This window comes from Anoplopoma fimbria, chromosome 15, assembly GCF_027596085.1.
Source record: "Anoplopoma fimbria isolate UVic2021 breed Golden Eagle Sablefish chromosome 15, Afim_UVic_2022, whole genome shotgun sequence".
NCBI classification, from domain to species: domain Eukaryota; kingdom Metazoa; phylum Chordata; class Actinopteri; order Perciformes; family Anoplopomatidae; genus Anoplopoma; species Anoplopoma fimbria.
The window spans coordinates 25,208,455-25,223,394 of NC_072463.1; the positions used below are offsets into that span (position 1 = coordinate 25,208,455).

The 14,940-nt window shown below is 39.1% G+C and overlaps 1 protein-coding gene across 1 annotated transcript in view; it reads right to left on the minus strand.

Moving 5' to 3' along the window:
• Positions 1-9,312: 9,312 nt before the first annotated feature.
• The window catches only part of stxbp6 (syntaxin binding protein 6 (amisyn)), a 52,356-nt gene continuing 46,728 nt past the window's right edge, over positions 9,313-14,940 (minus strand). The window contains exons 5-6 of the mRNA XM_054614633.1: positions 12,430-12,587; positions 9,313-10,680 (exon numbers count right to left, since the gene is read on the minus strand). Coding sequence (XP_054470608.1) covers positions 10,657-10,680; positions 12,430-12,587 — 182 coding nt within the window. The 3' untranslated portion in view covers positions 9,313-10,656. The remainder of the gene's footprint in view (positions 10,681-12,429; positions 12,588-14,940) is intronic.

Below are 14,940 nucleotides of genomic sequence, written 5' to 3' on the forward strand. Positions count from 1 at the left end.
GCCTGTAACATGTAATGAATACCAGGAAAGGTGTGTGTGTGTGTGTGTGTGTGTGTGTGTGTGTGTGTGTGTGTGTGTGTGTGTGTGTGTGTGTGTGTGTGTGTGTGTGTGTGTGTGTGTGTGTGTGTGTGTGTGAGAATGTGCCGCAGAGAAAGACAGAGCTCTTACCGGAGGAGATGAAGCCTAAATCAATGTTATCAATTCATGTTAATTGCTGCCCCTGGTGTCAGTGCGGCAGTTGTTGTTACTTTGCTGATACACACGCTTTTGGGCGCCGCCTCTTTGCTCAGAAGATAAATCTCCCACGTCGATAGAGAGACAGATACAAACTCCTGCTGCTTCACAGCTTCACACTGCGGTTACCTTCGGCCCAGTCGCAGCAACAACAAGACAATAGCTAGACTTACAACAACGGGCCTTGCTACCCCCCAGTCCTCTGGTGGAATTGGGAGAATATTAACAAGGCTGTGGTGATGTATCATAGACAAACAGGAAGTGACAGATTTTGTTATGAATTCTCCTTTCTGCATATTCCAGCATGATTTAGAGGCTTCACGCAGCCTGCACTGCAAAACTGTAGGGCTTTGTCTGCATACTGATGTCCTGCTCACTCTGAGGATCAGAGGCCTCCTACGATCGTTCTAACAGGACTATCCATCACGCGGCAAACAGAGATGTTACCGGAAAACATTTTGAGCATGTTTTAGCTGATTCTGCCTTTTCTTTTAAAACATAAAGCCCATGTGTGTCAGAATTTTAATATACCTCCTCTGGTCACAGATCAATGGAAACCAAAACTAACTGGATGTGATAATGAAAGAATGATTTATGGCCAGCAATCAATCGAACCCAATGACATTGCTCAACCACATCCAGGTATTCAGGTTAGCTTAAAAACGTACTGTTTTTTCAACAAAACCTTCCACAAAACTTCAAAACCAAAGGTCACTCAATTTAGTGTTTTGGGATTTATCAATAAATATCATTTTACAGTCATTCTATATGTGATAAAAAAAAAATGCACCTTTGGGTGTGAAACTGTATGTACCTACACTGAACACCCTGTTGATACATGTCTTCAAAAGGGGCACACTGAATCTGAACCTCATCCATGTGATGGTGCGAGAGCATTAAGTGGTCCCAGAAGAGGGAAAGATTGCATGTCACTGCTTGTTTGAAGCCAATCCGTTTCTTCAGTCAAGTCAATACTGTAACAGCTGGATACACTGGAGGAGTAGGCTGCTGGATCAATAATGATGCCACTTCATACCAGGAGACTCATGCATGTACGGTACACACATGCACACAAGCAACTACATACAAATCACTCCCTTTTTCTTCTATGCAGTATGTTCACAAGGCTTAAAGGTAGTACAGACATCAAGAGAGACCATGTTCTTTTGATCACACAGTAACATTGCAGTTGTAGTCTCTTTCAATTTCACAGAAACAGTAAGCATCCCTAATGTTTTGTACCCTGTATAACAACAATAATCCTGTTTTATACTGTTTTGTGAACATAAATGGCATAAAAGGTCCACAAGGAAGTGGGTCACTGCAGATATTTTGCCTCCGCCCCTGTTTGTCTTCTGAAACTAGTCTCGTTTCCAGCAGGAGCTTAAGGTGGTATTTATACTCTGTAAGCAGAGTAGATGCCTCTCTGTGCTTTTCGCTTCAGCTCAAAAATATCTCTTTTGGTTTATTAATAAACACAACAAACGATTGAAGGTGTTTTTTCCTAACCCAGTGCAGAATTACAAAAAGCTACGCATAAAAAAAGAAAAACTCAGTGAACAAAGGGAGTAAAGTTAGTACATTTTTGACCCACTTCCCACAAAAAGAGGACGGACACTAAAAACGATAAAGTCAGCGAGAGAAGTGTGCGAGGTTGAAACATATCAGGATAATGAATGATGATTATTCTTGCATGGCTGACATTGCACGCCACAGGAACTCAAAGGTAGATGAGAGAATGGGAGGCCTGATTTAGAGCAAGCAGCTGTTGTGCACTTCGCTTCGCTACACATCTGCCAAGTCACTGTGAGCAGAGCGCTGAGGTGACTTCCCAAGCTTTACCAGTTGGTCTCTGCCTCTTCCTCACATAAAATTTAAATCCTATCCCATAATATACTGACATCAAAAACACCAACTGCACATATGTGGTTACTTGTATAATTGTAGGAGTACTATTTATTAACAGGCCTGAATTGCAGTACTGAAAAGGTACGGACTCCTCCCTCCTCCTTTAGTTATCAGGAAGCTGCATCACATGTGCTGCTGACTCTGCACATGTCTGTGGGATGTAGCTCCTGCTTGTTGGCGCCATGTGACTACACTCAGTGCAGCCAAGGTAAACATTATTACTCCACCCAGGTAAATGCTACACTGCACACGATGAGGCAGTGTTTTTTGTCATGCTGCTGGTTAACCTATCGTCTGTCTTTAAGTGATATCTTGCTACTGTTTTTGTATTCTGGTGTTAACAATTTACTAGTATGTTGTATGAACTGGTACTGCCGTTGTCAACCTGTGACCATTGGAGCAGCTTCTTTTTTACCAAAAGTAATTAATTTACAATTTGGTAAAACAGATCATTTCAAATCTTCACATTTGAGAAACTGGAAACAGACTATTTGGGGGTTTTACCTGATAAATGACAACCAACTCATCGATTAATCAACAAAACTAGAAACACTGCACAGAGGTAATAAGAATTGCCGGCAGACAGCATGACATCGATCACAAGCAGATCATCAGGAGAGCAATAAAACAGGAGCACCAGCAGCCTCGTAATGTAAGCTTACTGTTATTGACCAGACCAATGTGCTTCCAAAACAGAGCAAAGACATCACAAAAACACTCTACTTCTGGGTTAAAGGACACATACGAGACCAATAGACACACATATTTCTTCCACAAAAACAGTCTGGGGCAACATGATCAGAGTGTTGCCTATGAAATGCTACATGTGCAACAGCAAGTGTTCGAAGCAGTGTTATGGCTGAGATAGCAATTCAGCAGCAAAGCAGCACAGCTGAGGAAAAGAGTGAGCAGAGGTTTAAACCACTCCATGGAAAAGGATGCAGTGGATATACAGTATATGTTGAAGCTAGTACAGTATGTAATGTGGGGTTGGCACCTATTCTTACCATCACTGTATTACACCAAATATGCAAGTATAAGGGGAATTCTAAATATACGAGTTGTAGGGTAAATGCTCCAAGGTTTTCCATTTTTATGCGTCTTCAGCATTTAAATATAAAGTCCTATACACCTCTCTTCAAAATAGTAATGGATATTCTAAGGCTACATGTACATAAAATGCATTTTACCGGTATAAAAGTAACAGTTCTGCATTTAATGTATCAACTTAGAGTAACTGGCTGTCAACCGTGTTAGTCTCTTTCATCAATGAATCAGGTCAGAAAGGTTTTTTTTTTATTTTTTTTTATTTCTAAAGACACTGATGACTGCAAATAGTGTCTGTATTGTATTTAGTTATAGTTTTAATGTATACATCTTTGCATCACTCTTTTTAAATGCACTGATTAACTTGAAGGATTATTCGAGAGGGCTATTTCAGAGAACGCTCATATTTACTACATTACATTACATTACATTACAGTCATTTAGCAGACGCTTTTATCCAAAGCGACTTACAGGAAGTGTATTCAACATAGGTATTCAAGAGAACTACTAGTCACCAATGGTGATACATTTATCATACACCACCCACTACCATTGAGGTGGAGCTAACCATGTGAAAAAGTTTGTAGCCCTTACTCTAATAGTTTGTAGAACTTTCAAAAAGCGGTTCTCTGGATCCCCAATTTCAAAAACACCTGAGGGACATTGGCAATATCCCGCTGCAGTTATTAATCCTTGACTTTGGGGTAAAGACCAGTCCCGACTAATAGGACTACTCAGGAATCATTCCAGAGATTTGTATGTGATAATGACAAATAGAGGTGCAGTCCCAATTCATTTGGCCTTCTCACCTCTGGGTGTGACTTGTAATTACTCCTTTGGAGCTTTGGGGAGGTTGGCAGATTAAAAAGGAATCGCCCTGAGGCCAGTTGGGCAGCCGCCTAGGTAGGGAGGCAGCCACCAAGCCTCTCATGGAGTGACACAGACTCCCTGGCTGACAGGAACGGCAATGCACCCCCACAAGGTGACATCTGCTGGACGCATTCTTCAGTTTTGGGCCAAGATCACTGGAGAAATAACTACCACGCATTCCCATAGTTCACTCTGCATGTTTAGATATGCAAGTGTTGAGATAAACCTTAATTAAAATGTATTATGTAAAAGTAATACCATTTTTGTTTATTCCCTAGTCACTGGTCACTTTGCAGATTATAACTGTACATTAAAAACAAAAAATTATTAAATATGATGAAGTGTTGTTATAGATCAAACAACCAAGAAGTAATATATAAAAAAGACAAAACTAGCTTCACTTTGACCAGCTACAACAATAAATAATGCTTATCTGTAATAATGATTCAACATATGATATATGATATTATCACTGATAGGGGCAACTGACTGTATAAGTAATACTTTTCATTTTAGGAATATTTTACTGATGATATGCTAAATATATGGTGTGTTACTTGTAAAGGAGTAGCTTTATATTGTGGTATTGCTACATTTACCTTTACTTAGTAAAGGTATCTGAATACTTCTTCCGTTAGATAATATGCAACATTTGTAACACATACAAAGACAGTTATCAGACAACCTGACAGGCATTTCTGTATTTTCTTTTACATCTTCAAGGCTTCTACTGATATGTGTTGTGCTCCGTCTGCAAGTCGGTTAAATATCTGATAGCTTAGCAGCCCACTTGCTCTGTCCTGCTGTAACTCAAGCCCTTGTCAGGATATTTACTGTTGCAATTAGTGACATTGAACAGCTTTCAATCAGCCCCTTAATTCACGCCACCCATCGACGATCAATGCGTACATTACAGTGAAATTACACACTAATAATCAGTTCTACTAATCAATAAACCACTGGGCAATAAAGCAAGCTGACAGAGAAGATGGGTCTTTGTACAAGGCTAGTACACCCTCCAGTGGTATATGAATGTAATTTAACTGTGATTAAATAGTATTCTTATAAAAGGCTGAAAACATTTTCATTCCAGCCATCCATAGAAACCAGGTTACAATCGTTTAGAGACCAATAATCACTCTCACATGTTGATACGTAAGCCAGGATGTGTGTGCTGAGGTTGTAGACACTTGAGGTCCCAAAAGTGTCTACTCTACGTTTGGGACCCTAGAGCTGGGAGGAAAAGAGAGAGGAGAGCTGAACGATTAGAGGCTGGTTTTAAGAAGGAGCCAGGAATGATTCACAGGAGTTGGCAGAGTGAGTGATGGTAGCAGAGTCCTGCATCAGGGCTTTTATGAGGTACTTACTTCCCCCCCTCTGCAGCACTAAACGCTATAGATCGTGTATTTCAGCACTGATACTATTCTAACTGCCCTTCGGCTTGTCAGATTGGTCCGCATCATTAATTAGAAGATTAAAACACTATTAAGAGGTGGCAAGGAGGGAGAAGATAACAGAGATGTTTTGATAAGATTTCTGCTCACTTAACTTTGCTATACCTTTGTACGTCTTTATCTACGATCAGGCTTACCACTTGCTTCCTTCATCCTGTGAATGGCTTCACAGATAAGGGTGCTATGAATACAACGATATCCACAATGAGTTCCACAGAACTGCATCATCTATACTATTCTCTGCTGGAAATATAACATATTTATAGTGATGGAGTGAGGAAATGTGTGTATATCAGATGATGGATTGTCTTGAATATGGTATTCTTATAAATCCACAGTCTAAAAAAAGTAATTGAAGGAAAATTTATGTTAACTAAGACACCTGCATAACCAAATCTGGCTTCAAGCTTAAAATGTTATCAGTGGACCTTTTCTACCAATTTCTGATTATAGATCTTAATTCATATCACTATAAGGGCTGCAAACCTACTCAACTAGACATCAAACAATATTTGTCCAAAAGCTATAGCTGTTAAATGGTTCGATATTCATTGAGAAAAACGGTAACAGGGAAACTTAAGAGATTTTTATACATACATTGAAAAGAGTTGTCTGATGTCCTCTTTGGCTCTGGAGGAGACCCTTAGTCATATTATCAGTGTTATCAATGCTTTGGTTTCTAGATTTTATATCTATAAAAGCAAGCATTTAAAAGCGGGTGCGTAGTTTGGAAACAACAGGCAAAAAAAGAGACTGTTGAGCTGAATTATGCGAATTGTAGGCTCCAGCAGTTAATGAACAAAATAAATATTAGGAAATAAAGGATATTGCAGCCTTCGTGGCATCAATTTAAGATCTTAAAAATAAGAACTTGAAAATATATACAGCAGAGCTAGAGGAGGATGAGCCGTCCGGGAGCTAGAAGAGCCGTCCCGGTAGAATCCCGGTGACCGGGAAATAGGTTCCGGTGATCACCGCGCATTGCCTCCTCTAGCTATGCTAGCTATAGGAGGTTGAGCCGGCCGGTCCACCGGTACCGGTACCGTGAAAAACACCGGTAATCCGGCACACCGGTATACAGGAGGATGAGCCGTCCAGATGAAACATCCGTGAAAACATCATGACGTTACGTCAGTGAAACATCCGTGAAAACAAACATCACTGAACCGCTACTGTGACAAACACGAAACATTAAATAAAGATAATAAAACATTAAATAAAGAGAATAAAAGATTAAATAAAGATATAAAGATAATAGATGATATTGCAGCCTTCGTGGCATCAACTTAAGATTTTAAAAATAAGAACTTGAAAATATAAATATATATATATATATATATATATATATATATAAAAATATATTGTGTTTTATATGTATGAACAAATGTCTCAATAAAGTTATTGAATTAAAAAAAAAAAAAAATAAAAAAAAAAAAAAAAAAAAATCTACCCGGCATGCAATGCGCGGTGATCGCCGGAACCTATTTCCCGGTCACCGGGATTCTACCGGGACGGCTCCTCTAGCTCCCAGGCGGCTCAACCTCCTCTAGCTATGCTAGCTATAGGAGGTTGAGCCGGCCGGTCCACCGGTACCGGTACCGTGAAAAACACCGGTAATCCGGCACACCGGTATACAGGAGGATGAGCCGTCCAGTGAAACATCCGTGAAAACATCATGACGTTACGTCACTGAACCGCTACTGTGACAAACACGAAACATTAAATAAAGATAATAAAACATTAAATAAAGAGAATAAAACATTAAATAAAGATATTAAAACATTAAATAAAGATAATAGATGATATTGCAGCCTTCGTGGCATCAACTTAAGATTTTAAAAATAAGAACTTGAAAATTTAAATATATATATATATATATATATATATATATATATATATATAAAAATATATTGTGTTTTATATGTATGAACAAATGTCTCAATAAAGTTATTGAATTAAAAAAAAAATAAAAAAATAATAATAAAAAAAAAAAAAAAAAAAATCTACCCGGCATGCAATGCGCGGTGATCGCGGAACCTATTTCCCGGTCACCGGGATTCTACCGGGACGGCTCCTCTAGCTCCCAGGCGGCTCAACCTCCTCTAGCTATGCTAGCTATAGGAGGTTGAGCCGGGTCGGTCCACCGGTACCGGTACCGTGAAAAACACCGGTAATCCGGCACACCGGTATACAGGAGGATGAGCCGTCCAGATAAACATCCGTGAAAACATCATGACGTGACGTCACTGCACCGCTACTGTGACAAAACGAAACATTAAATAAAGATAATGAATGAAACATTAAATAAAGAGAATAAAAATTAAATAAAGAGAATAAAACATTAAATAAAGATAAGTAACATTAAATAAAGAGAATAAAAACAAATTAAAAATTAAATAAAGATGAATAAAACATTAAATAAAGAGAATGAAAAATTAAATAAAGAGAATGAAACATTAAATAAAGAGAATGAAACATTAATTAAATAAAGTGAATAAAACATTAAATAAAGAAAATAAAAGATTAAATAAAGAGAATGAAAAATTAAATAAAGATAATGAAACATTAAATAAAGAGAATAAAACATTAAATAAAGAGAATAAAACATTAAATAAAAAAGTAAATGTCTCTGCAACAATTGATGACTTAATAAACTCAGTCATTGTTTAATGTTCCTTATCGTGTTAAAATGACCTATCAATGAAGTGGAATGGCAAGTTACAATCACTGGTTGTAGGTTTTTGTGGTGAGACTTTGTTTACTGTACAGTGTTTCCTGCAGCCTGGACTAAAGCTATTGCTGCCTTATATAGAGCAGACATCGCCCTCTCCTGGGGAAACTTGACAATCTCCAGTAGAGCAGTGAAATTAATTTGACTGCAGTCCAATGATTCATCCATCCATCCATCTTCCGTAACCGCTTATCCAGTTAAGGGTCGCGGGGGTGCTGGAGCCGATCCCAGCTGTCATTGGGCGAAGGCAGGGTTCACCTGGACAGGTCGCCAGCCTATCACAGGGCTGACATATAGAGACAAACAACCATTCACACTCACATCCACACCTACGGGCAATTTCAGAGTCATCAATTAACCTAAGCTGCATGTCTTTGGACTGTGGGAGGAAGCCGGAGAACCCGGAGAGAACCCACGCTGACACGGGGAGAACATGCAAACTCCACACAGAAGGTTGTCTAGCCCGGGAATTGAACCCAGGACGCCAATGATTCATTCTAATCTTAATATTTTAGTCAATGTAACAGACAGAGGAGTCTAATTGCTGAAAAAAAAGAAAAGTTGGAAACATCTCCAGCAATTTTCGTGTCCAAAGAAATGATGCACATAATTCTTATCTATAAAAATGTCTTGATGTATAATATTTTTTCTAAATACACACAATAGAACAAGCAACTGAATTTAAACCTGGTGAAACAAGACAGCAAAGGTAAGCATGCAGATAATATTTAACTATATAAAGTTTTAAGATAAGAAATCATATTAACTTAAGAAGAAGACATACTCATAACATAACATTCATCATATTCATAAGTCACTTGTGCACGATAACATTCCTCTCTGATATGTAGACCACAACAGCCAGTGTTTCACTCATTTGTAACCAAAAGCTAAAACACTTTATTGATCCTCTGTAGCCCTGGGTTGCTACATCAACGTGTTTATGAGCAGAGTAAAAGACAAAAATGCAATAACAAAGATAAATTTAAAACATCTGATTCCATTGTTTGACGAAACTGTTAAATCTAAGTATAAAAAGGACACTGACAATAAGATAAAATATCTGTATACATTTCTTTATTAAAACAATAAACATCCAAAGTGTTAGAGAGAGGAACAAAAGCACACTAAGAGTTAGGCAACTGGAACGTTTCAGTATGAACTCAACAGCGCTCTGCAAGATTACGATGTCAGTGCATTGTAACATTATGAATTATAAAATTCAAAACATGAAAAGAATCAAATACATCTCAATTGTGAGGACGGTATCTTGCAAGTGAGGAAGCCAAAGTTACAGTCAGCGTGAAAGCACTGACACCAAAAATAAACTAGTACACAGTGCTGCTAATATTTGAAACATTTTGTCATTTATCTATCAGTTTACACATCTTTATAAGGACCAACCCAAATTATACAAAAAAGCATTAGGTATTACTATTGAATGTTAAAAGTTGAAATACAGCCGAGTAATTTCAAAACAGCCCATGTTCATGAGACAAATTAGAACTACAGACACCGAGATATTAGAAGAATGACGTGTTTTGCTTTTTTACAATGCAGAAGCTGGTTCACTGAATTTAACATAAATTATCATACTTTAAAACCAAATTTCAAAACAGAGTTCATCAAGAACACAACAAAAAAATGTTGGCATCTGTATTCCATGTAGTTTTGGTTGTTTGTGAATGGTAGACAAATCTGACAGAAGGACTAGTATATTTCACAGTTGTTATATATTGTATATTATATCATAAGCAGTTTATGAAATAATATCTTGAAAACACTAATACAGTTTTGATACTTTTTTGAAATGATGGACCGCACAACAGACCGATTGACTGCAATGTCCAGAAGTGAAGAGCAAAGGAAACATTATATTGAAAATAAACATTTTGGGATTTATTGATGTTCAGGCCAAATCCACAGTCACACCTGTGAAACCCATGAGAGGGTCCGCCACTCATAAATCAGACTGCATAATCGCTGCAGTGCTCATAAATAACCGTCACCAATTAATAACCAACGAGACAAGCTGTTCCTTGTCTTGGAGTGATTGCTGATAATGACTGGTCAGCTTGTGTACTCTCACATAAATTAGAGTATATGAAAAGGGGAGGTGGTTATCAAATACCGTCATGGCCTGTGACTTTTTTTTGTCAAACAGAAGCATGAAACATTCTGCTTACTGTCAGCAGTAACGTTTGTTACCTTTCTTCCTCCCCCCCCAGCTCGACGTGTCACCATCAGAAGATGCACCAGAAAACAACAAGCCAAAACATTAAAATGTTAACATTGTTAACAAATAGCAAACTTATTAAATCTTTTAAAAAGAATAAAATCTGGAAACCCACTCCTGTACAGCGGCTGGCGATTGGTGACCCCTCCCCCCCTTCAGTTGGTTTTGGCAGTGGTCTAACACTTGTGCTTCATGGCAAGCTGTAGAAAAATCGGGGTAGGGGTGTTGCAGGATAATACAATGAGAATTCTGAATTAGCACATTAGCCAAATGCAACTTAGCTTAAAACATCAAGTGCTGCATTTATAAATATAGATGCAGTAGCGAGCAGAGTGAGTAAAAATGATGTAAGGCACAGATTTGATTTGATATTTTAGAAACATTCCGCTAAAGGAGAAAAAGCTGTTAAGGAGGGTTTATTATGAAGGCTCTGGAAGGCAGCCAGGGGTCATGGTATTTTTTGTATTCAGGCAATGACAAGACAACTTCATTTATCTCATTAACAAAGGTTCTAATGGGCTTAGCTGCAGGCTCGTTAGAGAGATGGCCAGAGCCACCCATCTAATATAAAGCTAGGGGGTATGGAGATGTGTGGATGGAAGACACATAGATTTACACAAACGTGCACACACACAGACTACAGAGTATGGAGTATGTTGCTGTAGAAATGGAAAACTGAATTCTACAGATCAGGCAAGAGGGGGCAGTAGAACAGCAGGGAGAAATGACAAGTATTTTGTTTATATTGAGCAAAGTTGCGAAAATCGGCTGCTGACACAAAGTGAGGCGCAGGGATGGAATTGCAGAAGTGAACTAAGAGAGAAAGAGTCAAGGTGACCCTCACCGTACTGCAGACACTATGATTTGAAGCTACTTACGAAACATGGCATCGTTAAAGCAATCCTCAGAAAAAAATGTAATGGATAAAATAAAGACTGTCATGTCAATTCATCAGTAATGACTTCTTTATCAGTCTGTAAGGCCATCAACAGCCTTTAACATACATGTAAAATTATAAGTATGGATGATAATGTGCAAGACAAATGATAAGTGATAACAAAAAAATGTATAAAAAAAGCTAATGACAGCTGGTGAAATGAGAAACGCCAGAAAATGAGGATTCTTCACAGGGGTTCTACAGTCCTGAATCCAGCAGAGCAAAGGCATTTCGCTTTGCTTATCACAGTTTTTGTAATTCATCACAATGGGGAAGCTCATCTTTGAACAGTGAGAGGGCCATGCAAGGCTTTTGAAATGTCTTTCAATTATCCCTCCATCACTAGCCTGGCGTTATGCATCGTTCAAAACATTTCAGGAGGCAATGGATACCTGTACTATTAGAATTTATTGACATTCCACTTTAGATGGCACATGTCTCAGTGAAGGCTATCCACCGACAACAAGACAGAACAGCAGGGCTTCCTAATCTTATACAAGAAGCCAAGCTGCAAACCCAAGTAATATAATATGTGCTATTAAAGTCATATTCTGTGTGCTATTAGAGAGACAGATATGATCATAATCAGGTGCGCTCATTACAAAGCAATATACTTTTTTTTGTTTTGCAGTAAAAAAAAAAAAAGCATATTATGCTAACAGCCTCATTAAAGAGCATGCAATTATTTTTGCTGACAAACAAGCATTATAGGAGGATAGATGTAGGATGGGGGAACACACTACTGAAGTTAGAGTAAATGAGGGAAGAAGGAAAAGACTATTATCTTCACAGAGCAGGGAGCAATACTGCTGAGAGGCAGAAGTCATTATGAAGCGACTCCTACAAATATCCTCAGGTTTGTAAAATGTTAGATTTTTTGGCTAAACAAATAATGACTTAAACATTAAGACAAGATATTCCGTAACAATCCCATGTGCTGTATTAAAACACCTACAGTAAGCCCACCCTGAGGTTATGCACTACATTGTATCTGGCTAACATAATGACTCACCTTCTGTGCAGTAACAGCGAACTGTTCGGCACTGTTCATCATGTCGGCAGTCCTCTCCTCAGTCCGACCTAATCGCTCGCCGCGCTCATTCAGAGCCTGGCTGGCCTTCTGTACAGCACTCGTCACACTGTCTGCTGCCGAGTGTAGTATACTGTTACCTGCAGATAAGGGTGAGGAAAAGGCAAGACAGAGCAAAGACAAGTGAAGAGGAAAAGAAAAGTGGGACACGAAAGAGGAGAGAAAAGACAAATGGGGAAAGAATTTGAGGAACAGAATGTAGAAGACCAGCAGTAACAAATTAGCATGTGCCATTAGATGATCTTTTTTTTTTTTTTTTTTTTAAATCACTGACCACAATCATTAGTGTTAATGGTGGAAGACATTACATTACAGTCATTTAGCAGATGCTTTTATCCAAAGCGACTTACAGTCAGTAGTATGTTACATATCATTCACCCATTCACACACTGATGACAGGCTACCATCAAGGTGCCACCATCAGACTCTAACTAACATTCATCATCAGTCCACACAGTGCTCTCCACTACGCCACAGCCGCCCCCAAGACAAAAACATGAAGTAAATGGCTTCCATCAGGTGCAACATGGGAAGGTGTTTAATACGTTTCCTTCAAAGTTGATCTACTTCATAAAAGATCAAGTGAAATTAACCTTTTAAACAAGCAACAGCAACAGCGGATTTAAGAAAGCATGTAATTCCTGGTCCCATTCTGCACTGTTTTTCTTGGATGTGATTCCTCTCCTCTCCTCTCACTATAGTGTAATAAAGAGATGATACGTGCTTGGCTCCATGGGCAGCCCTGGAGTTCCAGTAGTGGATATAAGACAGATAACACATCCTCCGATAACTGTGGCATCCCTGCGGATGTTTCCTCTGACAAGCCATTAATCTACCGCACGTCGGGACTGCTGTTATGTGCTACGCTAGCCACCAGCCTAGGAACAGCAATCTTCCTGCTGCTTTTCCTTTGTCTGCACTACAGTTGTATTGTTGCACTGGGGTATAATCTGCCACTTGCAGCATGCCAGTTTGGCATAAATAAAATAGAAATCTGCTCTGATGTTGAAGATGTCACCTAGTGCTCATGACAACTGCTCCCTTTGGTTTACCAAAAAGGGTCAAAGGAGAATTTCAATCTGCAGTGGCTAAGTCCTGACATGTTATTTGAATTACACCACCAGAGCGGCACCACAGGGTTCCCGGCGTAAAAAAAAGTCTATGTGCACAATATTCTGCCTTTCGTAATATATATCTTTAGGGCATTGATTTTTTTGAAGAACAACCCAGTCCCTCCAGGACGGTCAAATCCACACCAACAATGTGAAACTCTTACCTAACTTTAGAAAGTGGAGAAGTGAAAAATAATAAAGAAAAACACAACAAACACCCAGTGGAAAGATAAGCTAGATTCAATTTTTTCCAGGGCCTATATCCTCGTATATACAGTCAATTAGTTTGAGGAGAAGGAAAAGGCCGAGCAAAGCTCGACGGTGCTGACTGTATTAGGACTTGACAAGCCAGATTCGATCTACTCCCACAGGAAATTGCGATATAGTGAGCGTATGTCCCGTGGCATCAAAGCAGGTAGGCTGAGTGACAGATAATTGGGACAGCTAGCTCTACTGCAGTGGGTTATATGACAGCCCGAAAGCAGCTGGTGTTCCTTCAAAGAAGTTAACTTGATAAAGTCAAAGCAGTTCATGAGAGAAACACCTGTGCCGCAGACACACAGATGGGTGTGTAGATGTTCATCCCCACACTTATGCACACAAAAGAGAATAGAAACACATGCACGTACATAAGTTCTTCCTTTAGTCAAGGGATTACTGTAAAGGAACCACAGGCTGCAGGGCACATTGCTCATGACAAACACATCTGGACAGATGATGAAATAAGCTTCACACCTGTCAGCATTCCTTTTTCATTTGGTAGCAGTAGACAGCATACTCCATACTCTACAGCTTCAATGTGAATGTAGTATTTACTTTATGCGAACTCTGCAGCCATTGGCAAACAAAGTATATGTGTAATTATAAAAAGAAAAAGAAAAAAAAAAACTTTCACTGAGAAGCTTTAGGTTGTCATTAGAAGGGGTAAGACCTTTTCACCTTCAGACAGATTCCTCTTAATCCTCTCCTCCTCGGTAGAGAGCCACGGGAGTAATACTGCCATCATCTTTAAGAGAGCTCCCACTCTCACAACCCTTCCCCACCATACACTCTGAGAACTTCTCCCTTAATTGGTCTGCACTCTTATTTTCCCCTTTCTCTGGTGGCTTTCTTCTCACTAGAGATTGGTGGTGGGCTGCAGGGTGGGCTCCCCCATTGGAGAATGTAATTACAGTAAAAGGCAGGCTGGAGATGTTCTGGAAAGCTTATGAAAGGGCTGCAGCATCAGGAGCAGAATGAAAGATATGTGCGAGTAGATAATGTTATATGGTGCCATTGTTGTCAGCCTGAGGGACTCTTTACTTAGATTGGGAGCTGATCA